The sequence below is a fragment of the Bos taurus genome, chromosome X (genome assembly GCF_002263795.3).
Source record: "Bos taurus isolate L1 Dominette 01449 registration number 42190680 breed Hereford chromosome X, ARS-UCD2.0, whole genome shotgun sequence".
Taxonomy (NCBI): domain Eukaryota; kingdom Metazoa; phylum Chordata; class Mammalia; order Artiodactyla; family Bovidae; genus Bos; species Bos taurus.
The window spans coordinates 136,678,897-136,697,400 of record NC_037357.1 but is presented as its reverse complement, the minus strand read 5'-3'; the positions used below and the strand labels follow the sequence as shown (position 1 = coordinate 136,697,400).

The following is an 18,504-nucleotide window of genomic DNA, read 5'->3' as shown; positions in this document are numbered from 1 at the left end:
AAACTCAAGTGTTTCATTTCAGGAAATACCCTCTTGTTACCAATTTCACCATTCGGAGCACCCACCCCCGCCCCCACGTTCAGCGTCAGGCCAAGAGAAATGTCCCTGTTGGGGACACAAAACCTGTTCCCCAGGACAAACCACAAGAAACCGGTCCGTAATCGACTGAGTTTACCACGGATCATGTACATCGAATGTATCGTTTAGCCCTGAAAGCGAGAAAGACGTCTGAAGCCGAGAAAAGAAATACGACAGGCCACCTCCAAAAAAAGAATGGACGCGTAATTATTTGCACAAAGCATTAGAAAATACTGTGATATTTTATTATTAAAAATGCTGCTGAAAAGTTTATACATATGTGTCCAGCCATATATATCTTCTATCATTACTTAAGGCAAAATCAAAAACAAAATCGCAAAATAATAATCCGAGAAACCATTAAACCCTGCGTGCCAGTGAAGTTCAAGAATAAAAGCCTAGGAAAGTTTTTTTTTTTAACTTATTTTTTTTCTCAGTTTTCTCTTTTTTATAGATAGCAAGTATATTTTATTCTCATAGAACTCTATGAAGATTCTATAACTTCTTTCCATGTAGAAATAAGATATCATTTAAGGTGTATTAAATTGCTTTTGATCATAACCCTTTGTAAAAGCTAAAGTTATTCACTTAACAAGAACTCTTTTTTTTTTTTCCTTATCCAAATGTCACAAGCCTGATACATTACTGTGCATATTGCTAGCAGAAGACGATTGGAAATACTAAACAAATACTGAAATTCACATCACAAACAGACCGGTCCCACACGGCTGTCGAGTGCCACTTCCCCTGTAACTTCCTGGACAGCCTATTTGTGGTCACTTAGCTGGGGTAATAAATACATGGCTTGCAGAAATGGTCTGACGGGAGCTTTAACACAGGATGATCGAAAACCTTACCCATGACACCTCTGAGCTGCAGGAGTGTGCACTTCACTCTGTGCAAAGTTGGGATTACATTTCACGTACACAGACTCACTCTTAAAATCTGAACCAAGATGAACAGCAGAATTTGCTGGGAGATCGGTCTGCACTGACTTCCTAAGAACTCTGTTTTTCTGGGGGTTGCGGGGTGGAGGGCCGTCATTTTCAAAGACTTTGGAGAAGTGCTGTTACAGTTTTAGTCTAGGGGTTCCGGTAATCAAAGATTGTACCAAGGGACGAGGAATTTGGACTGTCTTTCTTGAGAACGTGCACCTTAGCTGAGTTGCTCTGATAACCACGCCCCAAGACATCCCATCTTTGGCTACTATTTCCTGGCTTGGCGATGGGTTTTTGAAAGCCAAAACTTCAAGTCACCGTGGTTGCTATCGATTTTCCTTCGACTTAACGATACCTGCGTGATATCCCTTAAGGAAAGCTAAAACGACCATAAGAAAATGACTTGGTGTCGGAGGCGCCGAGATTCTCATCCCCACCTCATCAGTGAAGAATGGCTGAATATTTCCGTGTGTTATCTTGACAGTCAAGCCATTCTCTAACTTCCTGGAAAACCCACACAAAGCCCTTGGAGTGTTCTCTCCCTTCCTTGGTCTCCTGTCTGTGATAGTCCCGGATCAGTGACGGATACGCAAAATGCACAAAAGATAACCATTTCAGACAAGCGTAATGTTTTACCCCATAAATGATCCAAAGAATTCAAAAACAACAACAACCACAAAAAAAACCCCGCTTACTGATAAATAATGGACTTGACTGCTTTTACCAGAAAGGAAAGACACATGCCCCCTCCCTCGATCTGATTAGCTAAGCTGAACAGGTATTTCTGCAGCTGCCGGGGAACACAGAGATGTATTGACTCAGCAGACCGCCGGCCCACCAAACACAAGCTTTCTTTCTCTCTTTTGGCAGGACCCTGGGTGTGGGAAGCGACTCTTCCTTAACAGATTCAAAGAGCCACAGCTACAGAACGAGACTTGTATTCTGCTCCCCACACCCTCCCCTCCCAGGCCCTGCGATTTCTCTGCATGAGTATGCGTATCTAAGTCAACAAGCTTTTAAATAGACTCCACGCTGGGGATCCTTCTTGCGGGGGGTGGGGGAGCGGTTGCAACTTCATGAAGTCTTTAACAACCCAAAAATAAAAGTTTGCCTAAAAAAAAAAAAAAAAAAAAAAAACAGTCTTCTAAGAATGCCGTCGCATGCACTTTCCAGCCCAAAAACAAAAAAAAAAAAAAAAATGGGGAGAGAGCCCGGTCACAGGGACGGTCAGAGTCCGCCGCGTGACAACCATATCCTCTTACAAATGAAATGCCTTAGAAAACCCCGTGTCTGTTGGCCACAAGGATTTAAGAAGAAGAAGCCCCTCTGTGTCTTGGAGGGAACAGACGTGATATGACTAATGTATATACCGATTTATATACATACAGACCACAATGAAGAAAGCACAACCTTGCTAAAAGCTCTTTCAAACTGAAAACACCAATAAAAGCGTTTTTTTTTTTTTTTGCTTGTTTTTTTTTTGTTTTGTTTTTTCTCTCCGTTTTGTTTAAACTCACAGCTATATACATTTTCTTTCTTTCTGTTTTTTTTTTTTTACAAAGTTTCTTAAATATAGTTCAGGCTGGCAAAACATCTCTTTGCACAGAACTCTAGGTATGTAACTGAATAGTCTGTTCGTTTAATAATAAAATTCTACTTTTCCTTCTTTTCTGGATTACTGCTCTGTATGCTGGGTAAAAGCCCACAGACTCTTTTCGTTTGTTTTTCACTTAAGGAGAGCCATCTGTCGTGTGGCACATAAAGAACTTTATTTTTTTTTTTCAACTGTGATTTAAAAAAAAAAAAAAAAAGAATTAGTGTCCCTGGCTGAGTTCCAGAAAGGTGTCAGCTTCTACGGTCACGGTTGGAAACGCCCAGGTCCTTGATTCGTGGACGTCCTTGTCGCGCTCAAGTCGGCTTGGATGGTGGTGGGTCTTAAAAGCAGAACTGTGACAGCGAATGGATACCGTTTCACATTTCGTCGGGTTGAAAGTTGATCTCGTGGTACCGGGAAATGCCAGCATGGGAGGTCTGTAAAGACACAATGGTTGCCCTTTTGGGGTTTGTGTGTGTGTGTGTGTGTGTCTTAAGCCAGTGGGATGAAACACATTCCTTGTTTGGAGATGGTGCTTCTTTGTCCCTCTTCCCGTGGCAGGGGGCGGGGTGGCAAGAGGGCGGGGAGGGGAAGGAGGGGACTGCAGAGCTATACTCTGGTGGTGGAGTGTCCGTGTGGTATGTTTGTGCTGTTCTGGCCTCCGCTGAAGGTGTTGAATGTGTGCAGCGGCTGCATGCCCGTGAGCGTGTTGGGGATCATGGTGATGGTGTTGGGGGTCATGAGTGGGATGTCGTCGGGAGACCTGCGGAGCGTGAGCGTGTAGTCCGGCGGGCAGGTGAGCCTCAGCGTGTCGTGGGCCTGCAGCGACTCGCACTCGTGGTCCAGCTGCTTCATCTGCAGGGACATGATCTCCTCGTTCTGGATGTGCGCGATGTCATTGGCAGCGTTCCTCTGCGGGCTGGGGCGCCGGTGGGTCTCGTGGCGTCTCTTGTCCTTCTTGTAGTAGAGGGCGGCAAAGGCCAGGATGTTCAGGAACAGCAGGGACGCCCCCACGGCGATGGTGACGCTCAGCTCGGTGGAGTAATCCCGTTTGGTCTCGATGAGGACAGTGGTGTCCTCGGGCCCCGTCTTGTGAGGGTCCTTGGAGTGCTTGGGGTTGCTGTTGGCTGGGGTGATGGCCGGGCGTTTGGTCGTGGGCCAGATCTTGGAGGGCGACCGCCGGGTCCCGTAGGGGAAGGACGTCATGTCCGGAGGGGGCACCTTGGTGGTGGTAGACACGTACTGGAATATCTCATTCAAATTGTGCAGGTGTGGGACCAGTTCCAGCCAGAAGGCGACTTTCGTGGCTCGATAGTGATCCCTCACGCGGGGCTTCAAGCCAATGTGCAGATACAGCTGGTCTTTGGGGTTATACTTGGACCAGGCCACTTCCTCAAAGCGGTTGGGTTTTGTGTGAATGAACTTGGTGTCCTGTGGAACAGGCTGATTGGGGTCACTGAGGACAGAAGGGAGAGAGAGAAAAGAGAGGAAAAAAAGAAGGTCACACTCTTCCGCAAGTCACAAGTCAATTTTAATCAAGCAAAACGAAATGACAGTCAGATCATCTCACGTGTTTATTGATACGCGCACAGTACCGAAGTGGCAATGAGTACCCTGTGGTTTAATCCACGTGTGCCTACCATTCCGCCTTGTCTATAGAAGAATCCCCTCTTACCTTAACCTTTAAAATAAGTCCCAATGAAAACACGATACCGTTTCTGTAACATTTCTGTATTTTTAACGCACCCAGTTGTCTTCCAAACTTGGAGATTTTTCAGGAGGAAAACAAACGTGTCTCGGATATGGTTCAGGATTTCAAATTTAAACTACTTTGGTTGGAAAATTTTCAGCATTTCAGGCTGAACTACTTTTGGAGTCACTAACCTCAACCAGAGACTGAGCAGCCCCCCTAAAGGCGGGGACGGGGGTGGGCATCTGGCAATACCTGGAGATGTTTTTGGTTGTTATACATGAAGGATGGTGCCATGAATGAAGGTAGATACCATGATGACTGTCAAATACTCTCCAGGGCACAGGACAGCTCCCCCCACCCCCACAGCAAAGAAATTTTTCATCCCAGATGTCAACAGTATTAAACTTGAGAAATCCTGATTTGGAGATTATTGTCCAAAATGTGTACATTCTCTTTCTTCCTCAAGAACTGCTTCTTAGGTAGATGGATATATATTGCAGTTATAACAATTAAAATATGTTAAAAATGCAAAAAAAAGAATCTGGCTTCTGTCATTACAAAATGTTAATAAATAAGAAATATGCATCCACGGTTTGAGGTCTATTAGACATACGTACATAACTTGAAAAGCTTTTGAAGACTGAGTCACGTGAAGATCAAATAACATTCCATTGATGTCGTACGTTTGGCAAGACTGTGCTTTTAGACATGCTGAAGTCAAGGATTTTAGGAAAAATACCACAAGATGCAGTAAACTGAGGGTTTTTATAGATTTCAAGTGTCCGGACTTCCCTGGTGGCTCAGACAGTAAAGCGTCTGTCTGCAATGTGGGAGACCCGGGTTCGATCCCTGGGTCGGGAAGATCCCCTGGAGAAAGAAATGGCAATCCACTCCAGTACTCTTGCCTGGAAAATCCCATGGACAGAGGAGCCTGGTAGGCTACAGTCCATGGGTCGCAAAGAGTCGGACACGACTGAGTGACTTAACTTTCACTTTCAGCAACTATGAACCTGACATCCCCCGTGATGTACATGAACGGCCACAGGCAGAAGGACAATCATCAATATTGAAAGATTCTCCACAGAACATGGTACTTGAAACATGGTTGCCACCCAGCTTTTTTTTAAGAGAATCCTCTCAAAGATATACTCTAATTTCTTCCATTTTTTTTTTTTTTTAGGCTTGGTAAAGTGACCTGTAAGACAGATTTTGTCTTTTCACGTTTGCTGGTTTGGAACACCTGAGATTGTGCATGATAAAAGTCACCTCGGGGAGAGCAGTGACCTCTCAGAAGTGGCGTGCAGACCTAGCTCGCCCTGGTCTACTGCTGTGGGTGCCCTAACCTCCACGTTCCAGGCAACGCCTTATTGGCAACACACTTATAAAGCCACCACCTCTTGGCTTATGTGCCAGAAGGCGGGGGCACCAGAAGGTTCCAGTGGAAGACCCAACGTCTGCAGACATTCCCAGGTGGCACGCAGGCTTCAAGTGATACCTTTGACCCACAGATCCAGGCATTGCCATAGGGAGGGCTTTAGTCTTCAGTCTGAGGCTGTGAACATCATGAACATACATTAAGCTGTGCCTTTCTCCCGCTTCACAAGTTGGGAGATGTCGAGCAAATTCTTAAACCTCTCTTATCCTGATCTATAAACTGGATATGAATATTGGGATTGGAATTAAGTGAGGAAGCCGTAATAGTCCTGGTGTATAGAAAGAGTGCATTAATACGTCAGAATACCTACAAACTGGCAGAGAAGACTATAAATAATAAACGGTATATATTCACAGTGTAAATCTTATGTGCTTAGTCGCTCAGCCGTGTCCAACCCTTTGCAACCCCATAGGCTGCAGCCCACCAGGCTTCCCTTTCCATGGAAAATTTTCAGACAAGAATCCTGGAGTGTGGGTTGCCATTTCCTCCTCCAGAGGATCTTCCCGACCCAGGGATCAAACCCACATCTCTTCTATATCCTGCACTGGCAGGTGGGTTCTTTAATACTGCAACTGCCTGGGAAGCCCACAGATCTTATACTATATACTTTATATAGCACGTACTGCATAAAAGTATACTGTGTACTAGCTTATATGGTACAGTATATAATATACATAGTGTATGCTGCATAATGATACTGTTTATGTGATACACTGTAGACTGTATATCATACATACTGTTATAAAGCATATTGTATGTATCATAGCATATATGTTACATTATATACTTCATATAGTTTATGCTGTGTCAAAGTGTCCTGTATACAACAGTATATATGTGTTACATGGTATACTTTGTATACAGTATAGTGTATTTTTATATACTTATATAAAATGTTTCATATATATACTTATATGGGCTTCCCTGGTGGCTCAGATGTTAAAGCATCTGCCTGCAAAGAGGGAGACCTAGGTTCAATCCCTGGATCGGGAAGATCCCCTGGAGAAGGGAATGGGAACTCACTCAAGTAGTCTTGTCTGGGAAATCTCATGGACTGAGGAACCTGGCGGGCTGCAGTCCACGGGGTCGCAAAGGGTCGGACACGACTGAGCAACTAACACTTGCACTTCACTTTCACATACGCTGTATACCACAGGATGGACGGTACTTCGTATGTTTATCATTAGAGATGGTGATACAGCATCACTTGACTCAGTGGACATGAATCTGAGCAAACGCTGGGAGATAGTGGAGGACAGGGAAGCCTGGCGTGTTGCAATCCGTGGGGTTGCAAAGAGTCAAGCGTGACTTAGTAACCAAACAACGACATCATGTATATAGTGTGCCCTGTACAAAAGGATACCATTGTATCATAGCTTGTATGGCTCACTCTATACTGTATATAATAAATGCTGTATCACATACAATATGTATATTATATAACGTGGATACAGACCGCAGCCCACAAGGCTCTCCCGTCCCTGGGATTCTCCAGGCAAGAACCCTGGAGTGGGTTGCCATTTCCTTCTCCAATGCATGAAAGTGAAAAGGTAAAGTGAAGTCGCTCAGTCATGTCCGACTCTTAACAACCCCCATGGACTGCAACCTACCAGGCTCCTCCGTCCGTGGGATTTTCGAGGCAAGACTACTGGAGTGGGGTGCCACTGCCTTCTCCGGACAGCATATATTGCATGAAATTGTACTGCATGCCGGGCTTCTCTGGTGGCTCAGACTGTAAAGAATCCACCTGCACTGCAGGAGACAGAGGAGACTTGGGTTCCATCCCTGGGTTGGGAAGATCCCCTGGAGAAGGGAATGGCAACCCACTCCAGTATTCCGGCCTGGAGAATCCCATGGACAGAGAAGCCTGGAGGGGCTACAGTCCATGAGGTTGCAAACAGTCAGATTCCTCTGAGTGACTAACACTTTCCCTTTTCTCACACTGCGTATTATAAGACTTCCTGCATACTATATATGCACACGGATAGATGGATAGATACATATATGACCTACACATATGATTACATATGTGGCATGCAAGATAAATAAACTGCAACTGCTGTGCTCCTATTAGTGACATGAAAAAATATTTAAAATATACCATAAGCCTTCTTATCCATGTGTTCATGTATAACCGTTGATGTATTCTAAAATAATCTGCCCTTGTGCTTTTACTTTTACATGTTTTAGAAAAAATGTTGGATGCAATATAGCATCTCGCATTCTCTTACTTGAGTCTTCTGAAATAAAGTGTTGGAAAATTCCTATTTAATTGGACTTGCCATGGAAACATTTTTATAAAATAAAACTAAAAGGCTGAGAGTAAGAATTGATTTTTATTGTTCTAAAAGCAATGAAAGGGAGCAAGGATTCGTACTCTTTTTGAATTGATCTGATTTCACAGAATCAGGCCTTCTGGTTCTACTGACCTTTTATTAAAGAGCTGGCATCTAGGAAAGAGTGTTTATGTTAGATATTTGGCTTTTTTTTCGGCATTTGGTGTACATTTGAAAGGTAAAGAAAACACATTTATTTTGTTCTCAGAGAATAAAGGATTTTGAAAATCCAGGTAAATACGCTTTAGCCCCAAAACAATCTGTGAAAGTTCTTGGCGATGCACCGTCAGAAGCCTTAAACGGAGATAAATGTGGGGCGCTTATGGAAGGAAGCTCATCGCTTTCTGGTGTCAAACACTCTGAAGCAAGCAAGATCTCTACGTGGGGTACCAGGGCCTTGTTTTTTAGACTTTTCTTCAGCACACCGTGTCGTTTAATTCCCACAGGCAAAACTAAAGATTAGCATGATTAAGGAGAGAATGAAACAAACACATCTTCTCTCTGAAGGTCCATTTTCACCTGTCATATTTCACTTGCAGCACCACCTTGGCAGCTGGCGGTTAAATGCGTGTTCGGGGTCTTGCGGCTCATTTTATTTGGGACAGACGGGTAACACGATTTCTTTACAGACACCAATGACCCCTCTGACAGGCTCTTCTGGAGGTTGGTATGAGGTCTGCCTCACCCCTAAAACAAGGTCGTGCTTGACTATTTTTCCTTAGACATCTGAGAAGAAAATTACCCCCTACAGCAAGAATCATGTGTTTGGTCCATCCCGTACCGCAGGGAGTGATGTTCACTCACTGAGCTTAAAATGCTTCGGGACAACAAAGGTCACTTTTAACACCAGACTTGGGCTGCAACGGTTTCAAAGCCATCTTCTCCGTTTCTTGAGCTCTGCAAAGATTGCACAAAAGCGGATGCAGAAATTGACCACAGGATGTGAGCAAAGTCAAGAGTAGAGATGGCATCGGAAAGCCAATGCAAAGCATGTCATTCTTCTACCCACTCGACCTACACCAGTATACTCAGACAGACATCCAATATATGCTTGCCTTTCCTACATCATATACATTGGCTTGTTGGCCAAGTGCCTTCCCAACTCTAAATTCCAAGAGGCTCTGAGTCTTCAAAGTAGAATACTTGAAAAGTACCATTCACGGGCCGTGACTTCTGCTGGGACTCTCATTCTGCCCTTCTTATCCAACACGCAGAAGCCAAATTGCAATGGTCCCTGATGGACAAACACCAGATTTCTAGTCACCGGTCCTGCCTAAAGAGGTGGGAATCTGTGACAAAGAGTTGCAGTCTGTGTGATATTCGTAAACCTTGGGATGAACTTTAACCTTTCCTTGACAGTACTTTTGATGTATCATGGAGCTCTCCAAGGAGCTTAATACTTAAAGGTTCTGGTTTCACTGTCCCCCCCGACCCCAGCACTGTTTCAGTAGAGTCTTTTCACCTGGATGATTGAAACGGTCTCCTAGCAACAAGAGCATCCTTCCATCCTCCTTCCATCCTTCCCTCTTCTCTCTCCCTCCTTCCTTCCTAGCTTCCTTCTTCCTTCCCTCCTACCCTGCCTTCAGTGCCTGCTAACTCACCATCCCCACATTGTTTTTCTGTGCTTAACAAAGAGCCTGTGCCATACCAGAAATGTGTAGGTTTACGCCTACAAGTAAGGCCAGAGCTGTCAGCTGTGGTCAAATGCAAAGCAGCCAAAGCATTCACTTCGTCTCGGCAGAGGGATGAACAACCAGGAACACGGGATGCTGGTAACAAGGTTCAACAGATCCAAAGTTCCACCCAGTGATCACATCTAAGCATGCTTCAATTCAGCACAATCCTTTCTTCTCAGTCACATGCTGAGACAGATACCATGACATAATATTCTTAGAACCACATGCTCTCTCTGCACCCATGGGGAGCAGTCGATAGTATAGTCAAGTGTATTCAATCATGTTTTGAGAGTCACTGCCTCAAGATAAGGTGTGAGACCCCTCATGGCATCAGAAATGGTTCATCCATGGCTGCTCCCTGACTGACATCAGATAACGTGTGAGACCCCACATGACATCAGAAATGGTTTATCCCATGGCTGCTCTTGAAGGGACATCAGATAAGGTGTGAGATCCCGCATGACATCAGAGATGGTTTATGCCATGGCTGCTCCCTGAGGGACATCAGATAAGGTGTGAGACCCCTCATGACATCAGAGATGGTTTATCCCATAACTGCTTCCTGAGTGACATCAGATAAGGTGTGAGACCCCCTCATGGTATCAGAGATGGTTCATCCATGGCTGCTCCCTGAGGGACATCAGATAAGGTGTGAGGCCCCTCAGGACATCAGAGATGGTTTATCCCATGGCTGCTCCCTGACTGACATCAGATAAGGTGTGAGACCCCTCATGACATCAGAGATGGTTCATCCATGGCTGCTCCCTGACTGACATCAGATAAGGTGTGAGACCCCTCATGACATCAGAGATGGTTCATCCATGGCTGCTCCCTGAGGGACATCAGATAAGCTGTGAGACCCCTCATGACATCAGAGATGGTTTATCCCATGGCTGCTCCCTGAGGGACATCAGATAAGCTGTGAGACCCTTCATGACATCAGAGATGGTTTATCCCATGGCTGCTCCCTGAGGGACATCAGATAAGCTGTGAGACCCCTCAAGACATCAGAGATGGTTTACCCCATGCCTCTCCCTTATTGGGACAATGGTACCACACTCTCCATAGCAGGACCACTTTTTAGCCCCTAGTGAAAAGAATACCTCTTCCACACATGGCCGCTTACACCATTATCCTATTTTAAGTAAGCAGTTAAATAAATTGAAGTCTTTTAGAGAATTAACTAGCGACCACCCGTGAAGCCGTGTCATCCGTTGGCAAACACCTCGGTCACCATCTGTGCCATCAGCTCAGTCTCCCGTTTTCTGGTTAACCAGACACCACTCAATAGTGGTCCTCCCCGAGTTACATCTGAAATTGCACATTTGCGCTGTAGGTCAGAGGAAGGTCTGAGTAACTTCTTTGGAAGACGACTCGAGTCACTCCAATGGCCTTTCAAACGAGTTGTGAAAACTCACTGCATTAACGTCTCCAAGGATGACCTCAGCCACGCTCCACGTGGACCCCGGGAGCAAAAATAGCTCCTGCTTGGATAAAGTCCAGATTCTTCAGACTAACTTCCAAGGCCATCCATCAGTCAGTCTCAACTTGCTACTGCAATGACATCTCTACCTGAAGTTTTGGACTCCGGTCAGAAGATGGGGCTATTCCTCCAAGCTGCATCCTTATTTCTTAGTCTTGTACACCAGCAACTTTATGAAATCCCAAAGCATCCTAAACACACCCCACTAACGCCCATAAGAGTGACCTGGAGCAGCCATCAAGCCCAAGTTACTCTGTATCTCCAAGGCTACGTTCCTCAGATGAGGGGCGTGGACCACAGGCATCTGCCCCGGTGATTTTAGAAAATGGAATTACAGCATTAAAAACCACTCAACGCATTACCCTGATATTCTGATTACAGTTAAAATAGATCTAGAAGAGTAAACAAATTCCCTCAGATAAACACTTTCAATACGTAGAAGTAATTCAATTTCCCTAAATGAATAAATGCGGGGAGCCGGTGAGGCATTCCACTCATGACAAAGGTCATGAGGAAGGAGGCTCGGCATACGCAAAGGCGGGATCGAGCCTCAGGAGTCCCCCCGGATATTCTTGAGCATTTTCCCCCAAAAAACCAGAGTCTGCCTACTTTATTGCTTTGTGCTCTCACCTCTGACTTTACTGGGGGCTGTCCCCTACCACCATCTCTCTCTCTCTCTGCCAAAGAGTTAACTTACAGCTCCAATTAATAAAGTTCCTGGGCAATTAGGAGTGTTTAAATCCAAACCCCTCAGATGGCTCTCTAACTCGCCTGACAAGTTTACCCGGACTCCTGCAGCTATGCATACGATTGTTTACAGTCTCCCAGCCTCGAGAGGCATGGGAAGCTTAAGATATTCAAATAGCTTAGAGCCTCTCAGAGAGTTAAAAACTGTCAGAATAAACTAGTAAAGGATTTCATTGATGAGTCAATGCTCGTTGCCAAGTTTTCACATCCCCTGAATTGTATCCTTGAATATGTATCAATTAATAGTGGGTATGTAGAAAAAATAAGTAGTGGCCTTGGTGTTAGTAACTTTAGACCCTTAAGGTAATAAATTCTTTCTTTGTTGTAAACCCATTACACATCCGCCCTATAGGAATGCAATTTTATCTTTGGAAGATGGTGCCAAACCTTGAAATAATTACTCTTAGAGAAAGTAAGTCTTTGTTGATAAGTCCTTGTCAAGAGTCATAAAATGTTAGTAGGCCTTCTGGCCAGAAGATGATGTAAATCACCTAAACCATTTGTATACGATACATTTGTAGGAAAGAAACCTTGGTTTTTGATAAGAACCAAAGACTGCTGACTTTGCATCCCCTATTATCCTCTATGTGTAACTTAGGGTATAAAAGCCCCTGTTAAAAATAAAGCTACGGGCCTTGTTCACCAGCGCTTGGTCTCCCCATGTCATTCTTCCCTTTAACTTCCAGCTGAGTCTCCATCTGGAGCGCGGAACCCACCACGCTTACTAATCATGCCTGGGCTTCTAAGACCCACTCGAGAAGGTGTCTAGGGTGAGACACCTTCCGCTATTCGAGAGGGCGCCTGCGGCCTACGTAAGTGGTGCAAACTTCTTGTCTTGAAGTTTTATTGGTCTCCCGCGTAAACCAAGCTACTCAGCTTCTTTTCTCCACTGAATTTTCCTACTGAGCTATCCTCATTCTATTGTTCTCTATATCTCTAATTAGCATATAAATAGTCGCCGACGCCGTCTCCCCTTCGAATACCCTGGATCAGCCGGGGCTGGTCCTCGGCAAATAAACAAACCAAAACAAACAAAAAAAAGAGTCGTGCCTTAAAAAAAAAAACACTCAACATTTCAAACACTCAACATTTGCAATCCTAGCTTAGTCGCCCACAGGTTCTGGTTAAAGTACCCATTTGGTCTAAGTATTTCTCTACCATCTGATGGCATTAATTAATTCCCTTTACCTTTTTCTTTCTTTTTCTGTTTTTATAACACTGAGAGAGAATTCATCTCAGAGCCTTTGGCAGGCGAGAACAGCTAATGAGAGTTTAATGGCTTTATTTGGATTTTTCAGTTTTCTTTAATGGCTCTGTTAAATGGGTGATGAACGATCCTAGCTTTCCATTTAAGAAAGTCATGTAAAAACTTTTCCCCAAAACACGTAAGAGAAATAGAAAGTGGGTGGCTGTCACAAAGGTGAGTCACGATGTTGTGTTTAGATATTATGGAGTGACGATGGGTTAGGCTGTTACCATCACGGATGGGCGTGGCCACAGTGCACGGAATGTTCTTTGCTTCAAGGGAAGGCAAAAGTTGCCAAGAGCACCCATGTATCTGAGTTCCCTGATGTAACTGGGCATTTGTCCTGCCTTTAAAAGGGGTTATGCACAGAAGTGCACCCCCATCAAATTAAGACATGCTTAAGCCTTAACCCCCAGGTCCCTGCAGGGTGCTGTTATTGCAAACAGGGTCATTGCAGATGTGCCCTCAGTCAAGGGAAAATGAGGTTATACCAGGACTTCCACCGGTTAGGACTCTGTGTTTCCACAGCAGAGGGCCCAGGTTCGACCCCTGGTCAGAGAACTAAGATTCTGCAAGCCAAGGGGTGTGGCCAGAAATTGAAAAACAACAAAAAAAGATGAGGTCATACTGGAGCAGGATGGACTCCTAAACCCATGTGATTGGTGGCCTTATAAGAAGTTGGTCATCATAAAAAAATAAAAAAGAACGAAACAATAGCATCTGTGGCCATGTGGGGCATGGACCTACGTGGAGGTCATCGTACGAAGTGAAGTAAGTCACAAAAAGATAAATACCATATGATATCAGTTATATGTAGAATATAAAATATGACACGAACTTAGCTTGGAAACAGACTCATAGACATAAGAGGCCAGACTCAAGGTTGCTGAGGGGGAGGGGAAGCAGGTAAAAGGATGGGGCAGGAGTTTGGGATGAGCAGATACCAACCATTATATACAGGATGGATAACGCAGAGCTTAGGGAACCACAGTCAGTATCCTGAGATAAACCAGAAGAAGGGTTTCCCTGCTGGCTCAGGGGCAAAGAATCCGCCTGCTAATGCAGGAGATGCGGGTTTGATCGCTGGGCAGGGAAGATCCCCTGGAGGAGGAAACGGCCACCCACTCCAGTATTCCTGCCTGGAGAATCTCAGGGACAGAGGACCCTGGAGGGCTATGATTCATAGAGTTGCAAAGTATTGGACAGGAATGAGCAACTAAACAAGAAAAGCAAAAACAGAATATGAAAAAGAAGATGAAAAACCATGTGTGTATATATTTTATATACATATATATATATAATTGAATCACTTTGTTGTACAGCAGAAATTAACACCACATTGTAAATGAACATATTTCAATAAATAGAGGAAGTTGGCCGTGTGATGACAGACATGCTGGGAGAGGGCCATGTGGTGAGAGACCCAGAGCTTGGAGAGACATAGCTTTAAGTCAGGCTGAAGCAAAGACTACCATCAAACCACCAGGAGCTAAGACTCATCACAGGAACATCCCCCGACAGGTCCTGGATGAAGGTCACCCAGCCTCACCTTCAGCGTGGACTTCAAGCCTTGAGAACTGGGCAACAATATACCTATGTTGTTGGCAGGCAAGCATTTGGTGATGTGTTGCTGCAGCCCCAGAGATCTAAGAAACAAGGCTACGTTAAAACATTGACACTTGCTGACTTGACTCAAATTATCTCCCCGTGGAAGACAGATCCTCGCGGTGACAGAGGAGCATCTCTACCTGCGATGGTTGTGACCTTCCCTGTTTCCCCGCTGTCTTCTTTAGATCAAACTCGTAAAATGGGAGCACTCGACATGGGCCTTCACACACAACCGTTTGCTGCTCAGGAAAAAAACTCAAGTCTTTTCCTAGGAACTTAAAACCGAGAAACCACTTCCCAACAGAGAATATTTAGAAACACGGTAAAGAAGGAAGGGCTTCTCAGGTGACTCAGACGGTAAAGAATCTGCCTGCAATGCAGGAGACGTGGGTTCTATCCCTGGGTGGGGATGATCCCCTGGAGGAGGGCATGGCAACCCACTCCAGTGTTCTTGCCATGGACAGAGGAGCCTGCTGCGTTGTGGTCCATGGGGTCCCAAAATCTGCTAACACTCTGAATGGCAATCCACTCCAGTATTCTTGCCTGGAGAATCCCATGGACAGAGGAGCCTGCTGGGTTATGATCCATGGGGTCCCCAAATCTGCTAACCCTCTGCACCTCCCCACATTCCCTCACCAGGGCTGTGTGAGGCTGCAATGTAGGGGGCCCAATTCTGCTCCTAACCCACCCCCACCATTCTCCCACTGCTGGTGGTCGACAGGAAGATTTAGCATCTTCGTTTTAAATTCAGAACCCGGAGCTCAAGGTTAATCACAGAAGTACACACAGGTAGAACTCAAGGACACCTCATTATTTCCCACAATTAAGTTACTCGACAAGAGAGAAAATGAGACGATTCTGTGATACTGGGGGCTGCTTGAGATGTTGGGGGGTGTTTTATCTCACTGTCTGCAGAGAATCTGCTCCAGGGAAGATGGGTGGACCCCACTGCGTATGTAACTCTTGTATATTTTCTGCTGCATTTCGCTAATAAGCTTTCTATATATGTACGTGGAGGGATATACAGATAAATCTAGGCAAATATATGAAATTTCTATATAGTACTGAACTAAGGTATATACTTATATATAAATGAAATAAATATACTTGCAAATATGTATATTTAAAAATGAATAAATATTTATATATAAGTAAAATATATTTGTAAATATATATAAATAAATCCCATAACTCATATGGACAATGTTACGTGAGTATATACACACATATATGTGTGTATATATATCTTATATATACACAAACAGGATTTCTCTACACTTGTGAGTTAAGTGGTGGCTCAGACAGTAAAGACTCCACCTGCAATGCGGGAGGCCTGGGTTCAATCCGTGGGTTGGAAAGAGCTCCAAGACAAGGGAATGGCTACCCACTCCAGTATTCTGCCTGGAGAATCCCATGGACATGGGAGCCTGGCAGGCTACAGTCCATGGTGTCACAGAGTTGGACACGACTGAGTGACTTTCACTGTAGCCACGGTTATATGTGCTAACGCATACATAATATATAGCTATACAACATACACAAACAGTATTTCTATATATTCATTATCAGATTTATTCACTCTTTGGCTATGCAGTAAAGACAATTTCCCTGTGGTACATGTATTTTGATAACCCTGTTATTGACCAAACAACTCAAGATCCTGTGTAGACTGGAAATTCGAGGTTTGATTAAAATAGCCAAGTATGTCCAAATCTCTGACAAGACAAGGCCCTAACTAGATTTAAAACTCCAACTCAACTTTGAATGGAACAACCAAGGATGTCTAAGTCCTCAATAAGACAGGGTCGTACCTACCTTTGAAGCTCCAACTCAACTCTGAGCGGAACAGCCAAGTGTATCTAAAGCCCCCACCAGACAAGGTCAAAACCGAGGTTTGAAACTCCAGCTTGATGATGTTCAACAGAATAGCCCAGAATGATTAGCTCCTACCCCAGCATGGACCCAATGGAGAATTTTCAACATGGCAGGGAATATTGCAGTAACCAAAAAACCCTGGCTTCACAGAGAAGGACTCAAGGGTAACGAAGAACCGAGGTCTCCCTCTATGTTGGAGGCGGGGTGGCGGAAATGACTATTCTCAGGACTGGGTGGGCAGGTGCGTGCGAGCCTGCGGACCATGGTCAAGCTGGCTACAGAAAACGCATGCAGAAGGAGGAACCAGACAGGCAACAGCGTGATGGCGGGGGGGAGAAGAACGTACCCGGTCTTGGCGAAGTTGGTCCAGTACGTCATGACCACCGCACTGAGCATCACGTCGTTCTTGGAGAAGTTGCAGCTGAAGAGCTCGGTGGGACCGATCATGGGGATGCCGAAGACGTAGGGGACCTCGTCGCCGTGGGCCGAGTCCGCCCAGCTGGGCTTCATCTCGCTTTGGCAGTGGTGGTAGAAGGCATAGAAATAGGTGGGCGAGCCGTACTGGGCGTGCAGGTCGGCGGTGGCCACGGCGGGGGCCACCCACTGGTGGTCCGTGAACAGGGCCACCAGGGTTTTGCGGCGCGTCTCGGGGTTCTCCTTGTCCGCCCAGTCCGTGTACATGAACTTGATGGTCTCCCGCAGGGTGTCTTTGCCCTCCGGGTAGCCGTACAAGTTGTCCACAAAGTTGGACACGGAGAAGTCGAAGTCGTTGGGCGTGACGCCGTCTTCGTGGTCCACGATGCCGTCCACGAACTTGAGCCCCTCGCCCTGGTTGACGCCGAGCATGATGTCGTAGTTGAGGAACTCGCCCTGCTCCATGAGGATCTGAGGGTCGTCGGGGATGACGTCCCCGTCGATGACGGGCCCGAAGGAGATGTGGTAGGTGGCCGGCGTGATGGTCTGCTGGATGAGCTCCCGGTAGTTCTTGTTCCGAAGGCACTCCACCATGTCTGTGGTGTCCAGCATGTTGCAGCCCACCTTGTCTGCCAGGATCCGAGTGTACTTGGCGGGCTGGTAGTTGACGGCCCAGCTGGACAAGGCGGTCCCACTCTGGATAATGGCCTTCTGGAAGAGACCTGCAGGGGCGAAACGCAGGACACACAGATGAAAACACGAAATTGTGGACACGCAGATGAAAACCAAAGAGACAGAAGGGCAGCCTTCCACCCGGCAAAGACGGCTCTGACTGTCCCGCGGGGGCACGTGAGTTTCTGGATGCAGGAGCACTGCAGCCCTCTCAGCATCTCTCTCTCATATCTCTCTGGTTCTTGGGCCCTCCCCTCCCCTTCTCGCTGGACTTGAAGGATGCTCTCTCACACACACACCACAATTTAGGGAAATGAAACTGCCTTTACACTCTGGCGGCAGTGGTCATAAAAGATACAATCCCTCTCCTCTTCCCTGACTGCATACAATATGGCTCCATCCTTAGATGTTATAAATAAAGCTTCCCAGAGTGATCACACCCCCTCCATCCCCTAAAACATGCTTTGAGGTCATAAGAGGTCAAGGGCCATTTTGCCTTACTGGCAAAACCGGGTACCACTTTATTGGGCAGAGGGGTTGGGGGGATTCCATCGATATCAAGTTCAGAGCACAACATTCTGGAATGCATTTTAATTTCCACACTCCATACACTGAAGGTGCTAAAAAAATTGCAATTAAAATAAATCCATCACATTAGCTATTCCTAAAGAAACCTTCACTTGAATGCCCCCACTATAACATACTTTCT

The 18,504-nt window shown here is 45.5% G+C and overlaps 1 protein-coding gene across 2 annotated transcripts in view; it reads right to left on the bottom strand.

Annotated features, from left to right (window-relative positions):
* Positions 1-288: 288 nt before the first annotated feature.
* LOC100300059 (neuroligin 4 X-linked) overlaps positions 289-18,504 on the bottom strand; it is a 391,198-nt gene continuing 372,982 nt past the window's right edge. For both annotated transcript variants that reach the window (XM_059883924.1, XM_059883923.1), the window contains 2 exons: positions 17,056-17,845; positions 289-4,066 (listed from right to left, as the gene is read on the bottom strand). In XM_059883924.1, the coding sequence (XP_059739907.1) occupies positions 3,220-4,066; positions 17,056-17,845 (1,637 nt within the window). In that variant the 3' untranslated portion in view covers positions 289-3,219. The remainder of the gene's footprint in view (positions 4,067-17,055; positions 17,846-18,504) is intronic.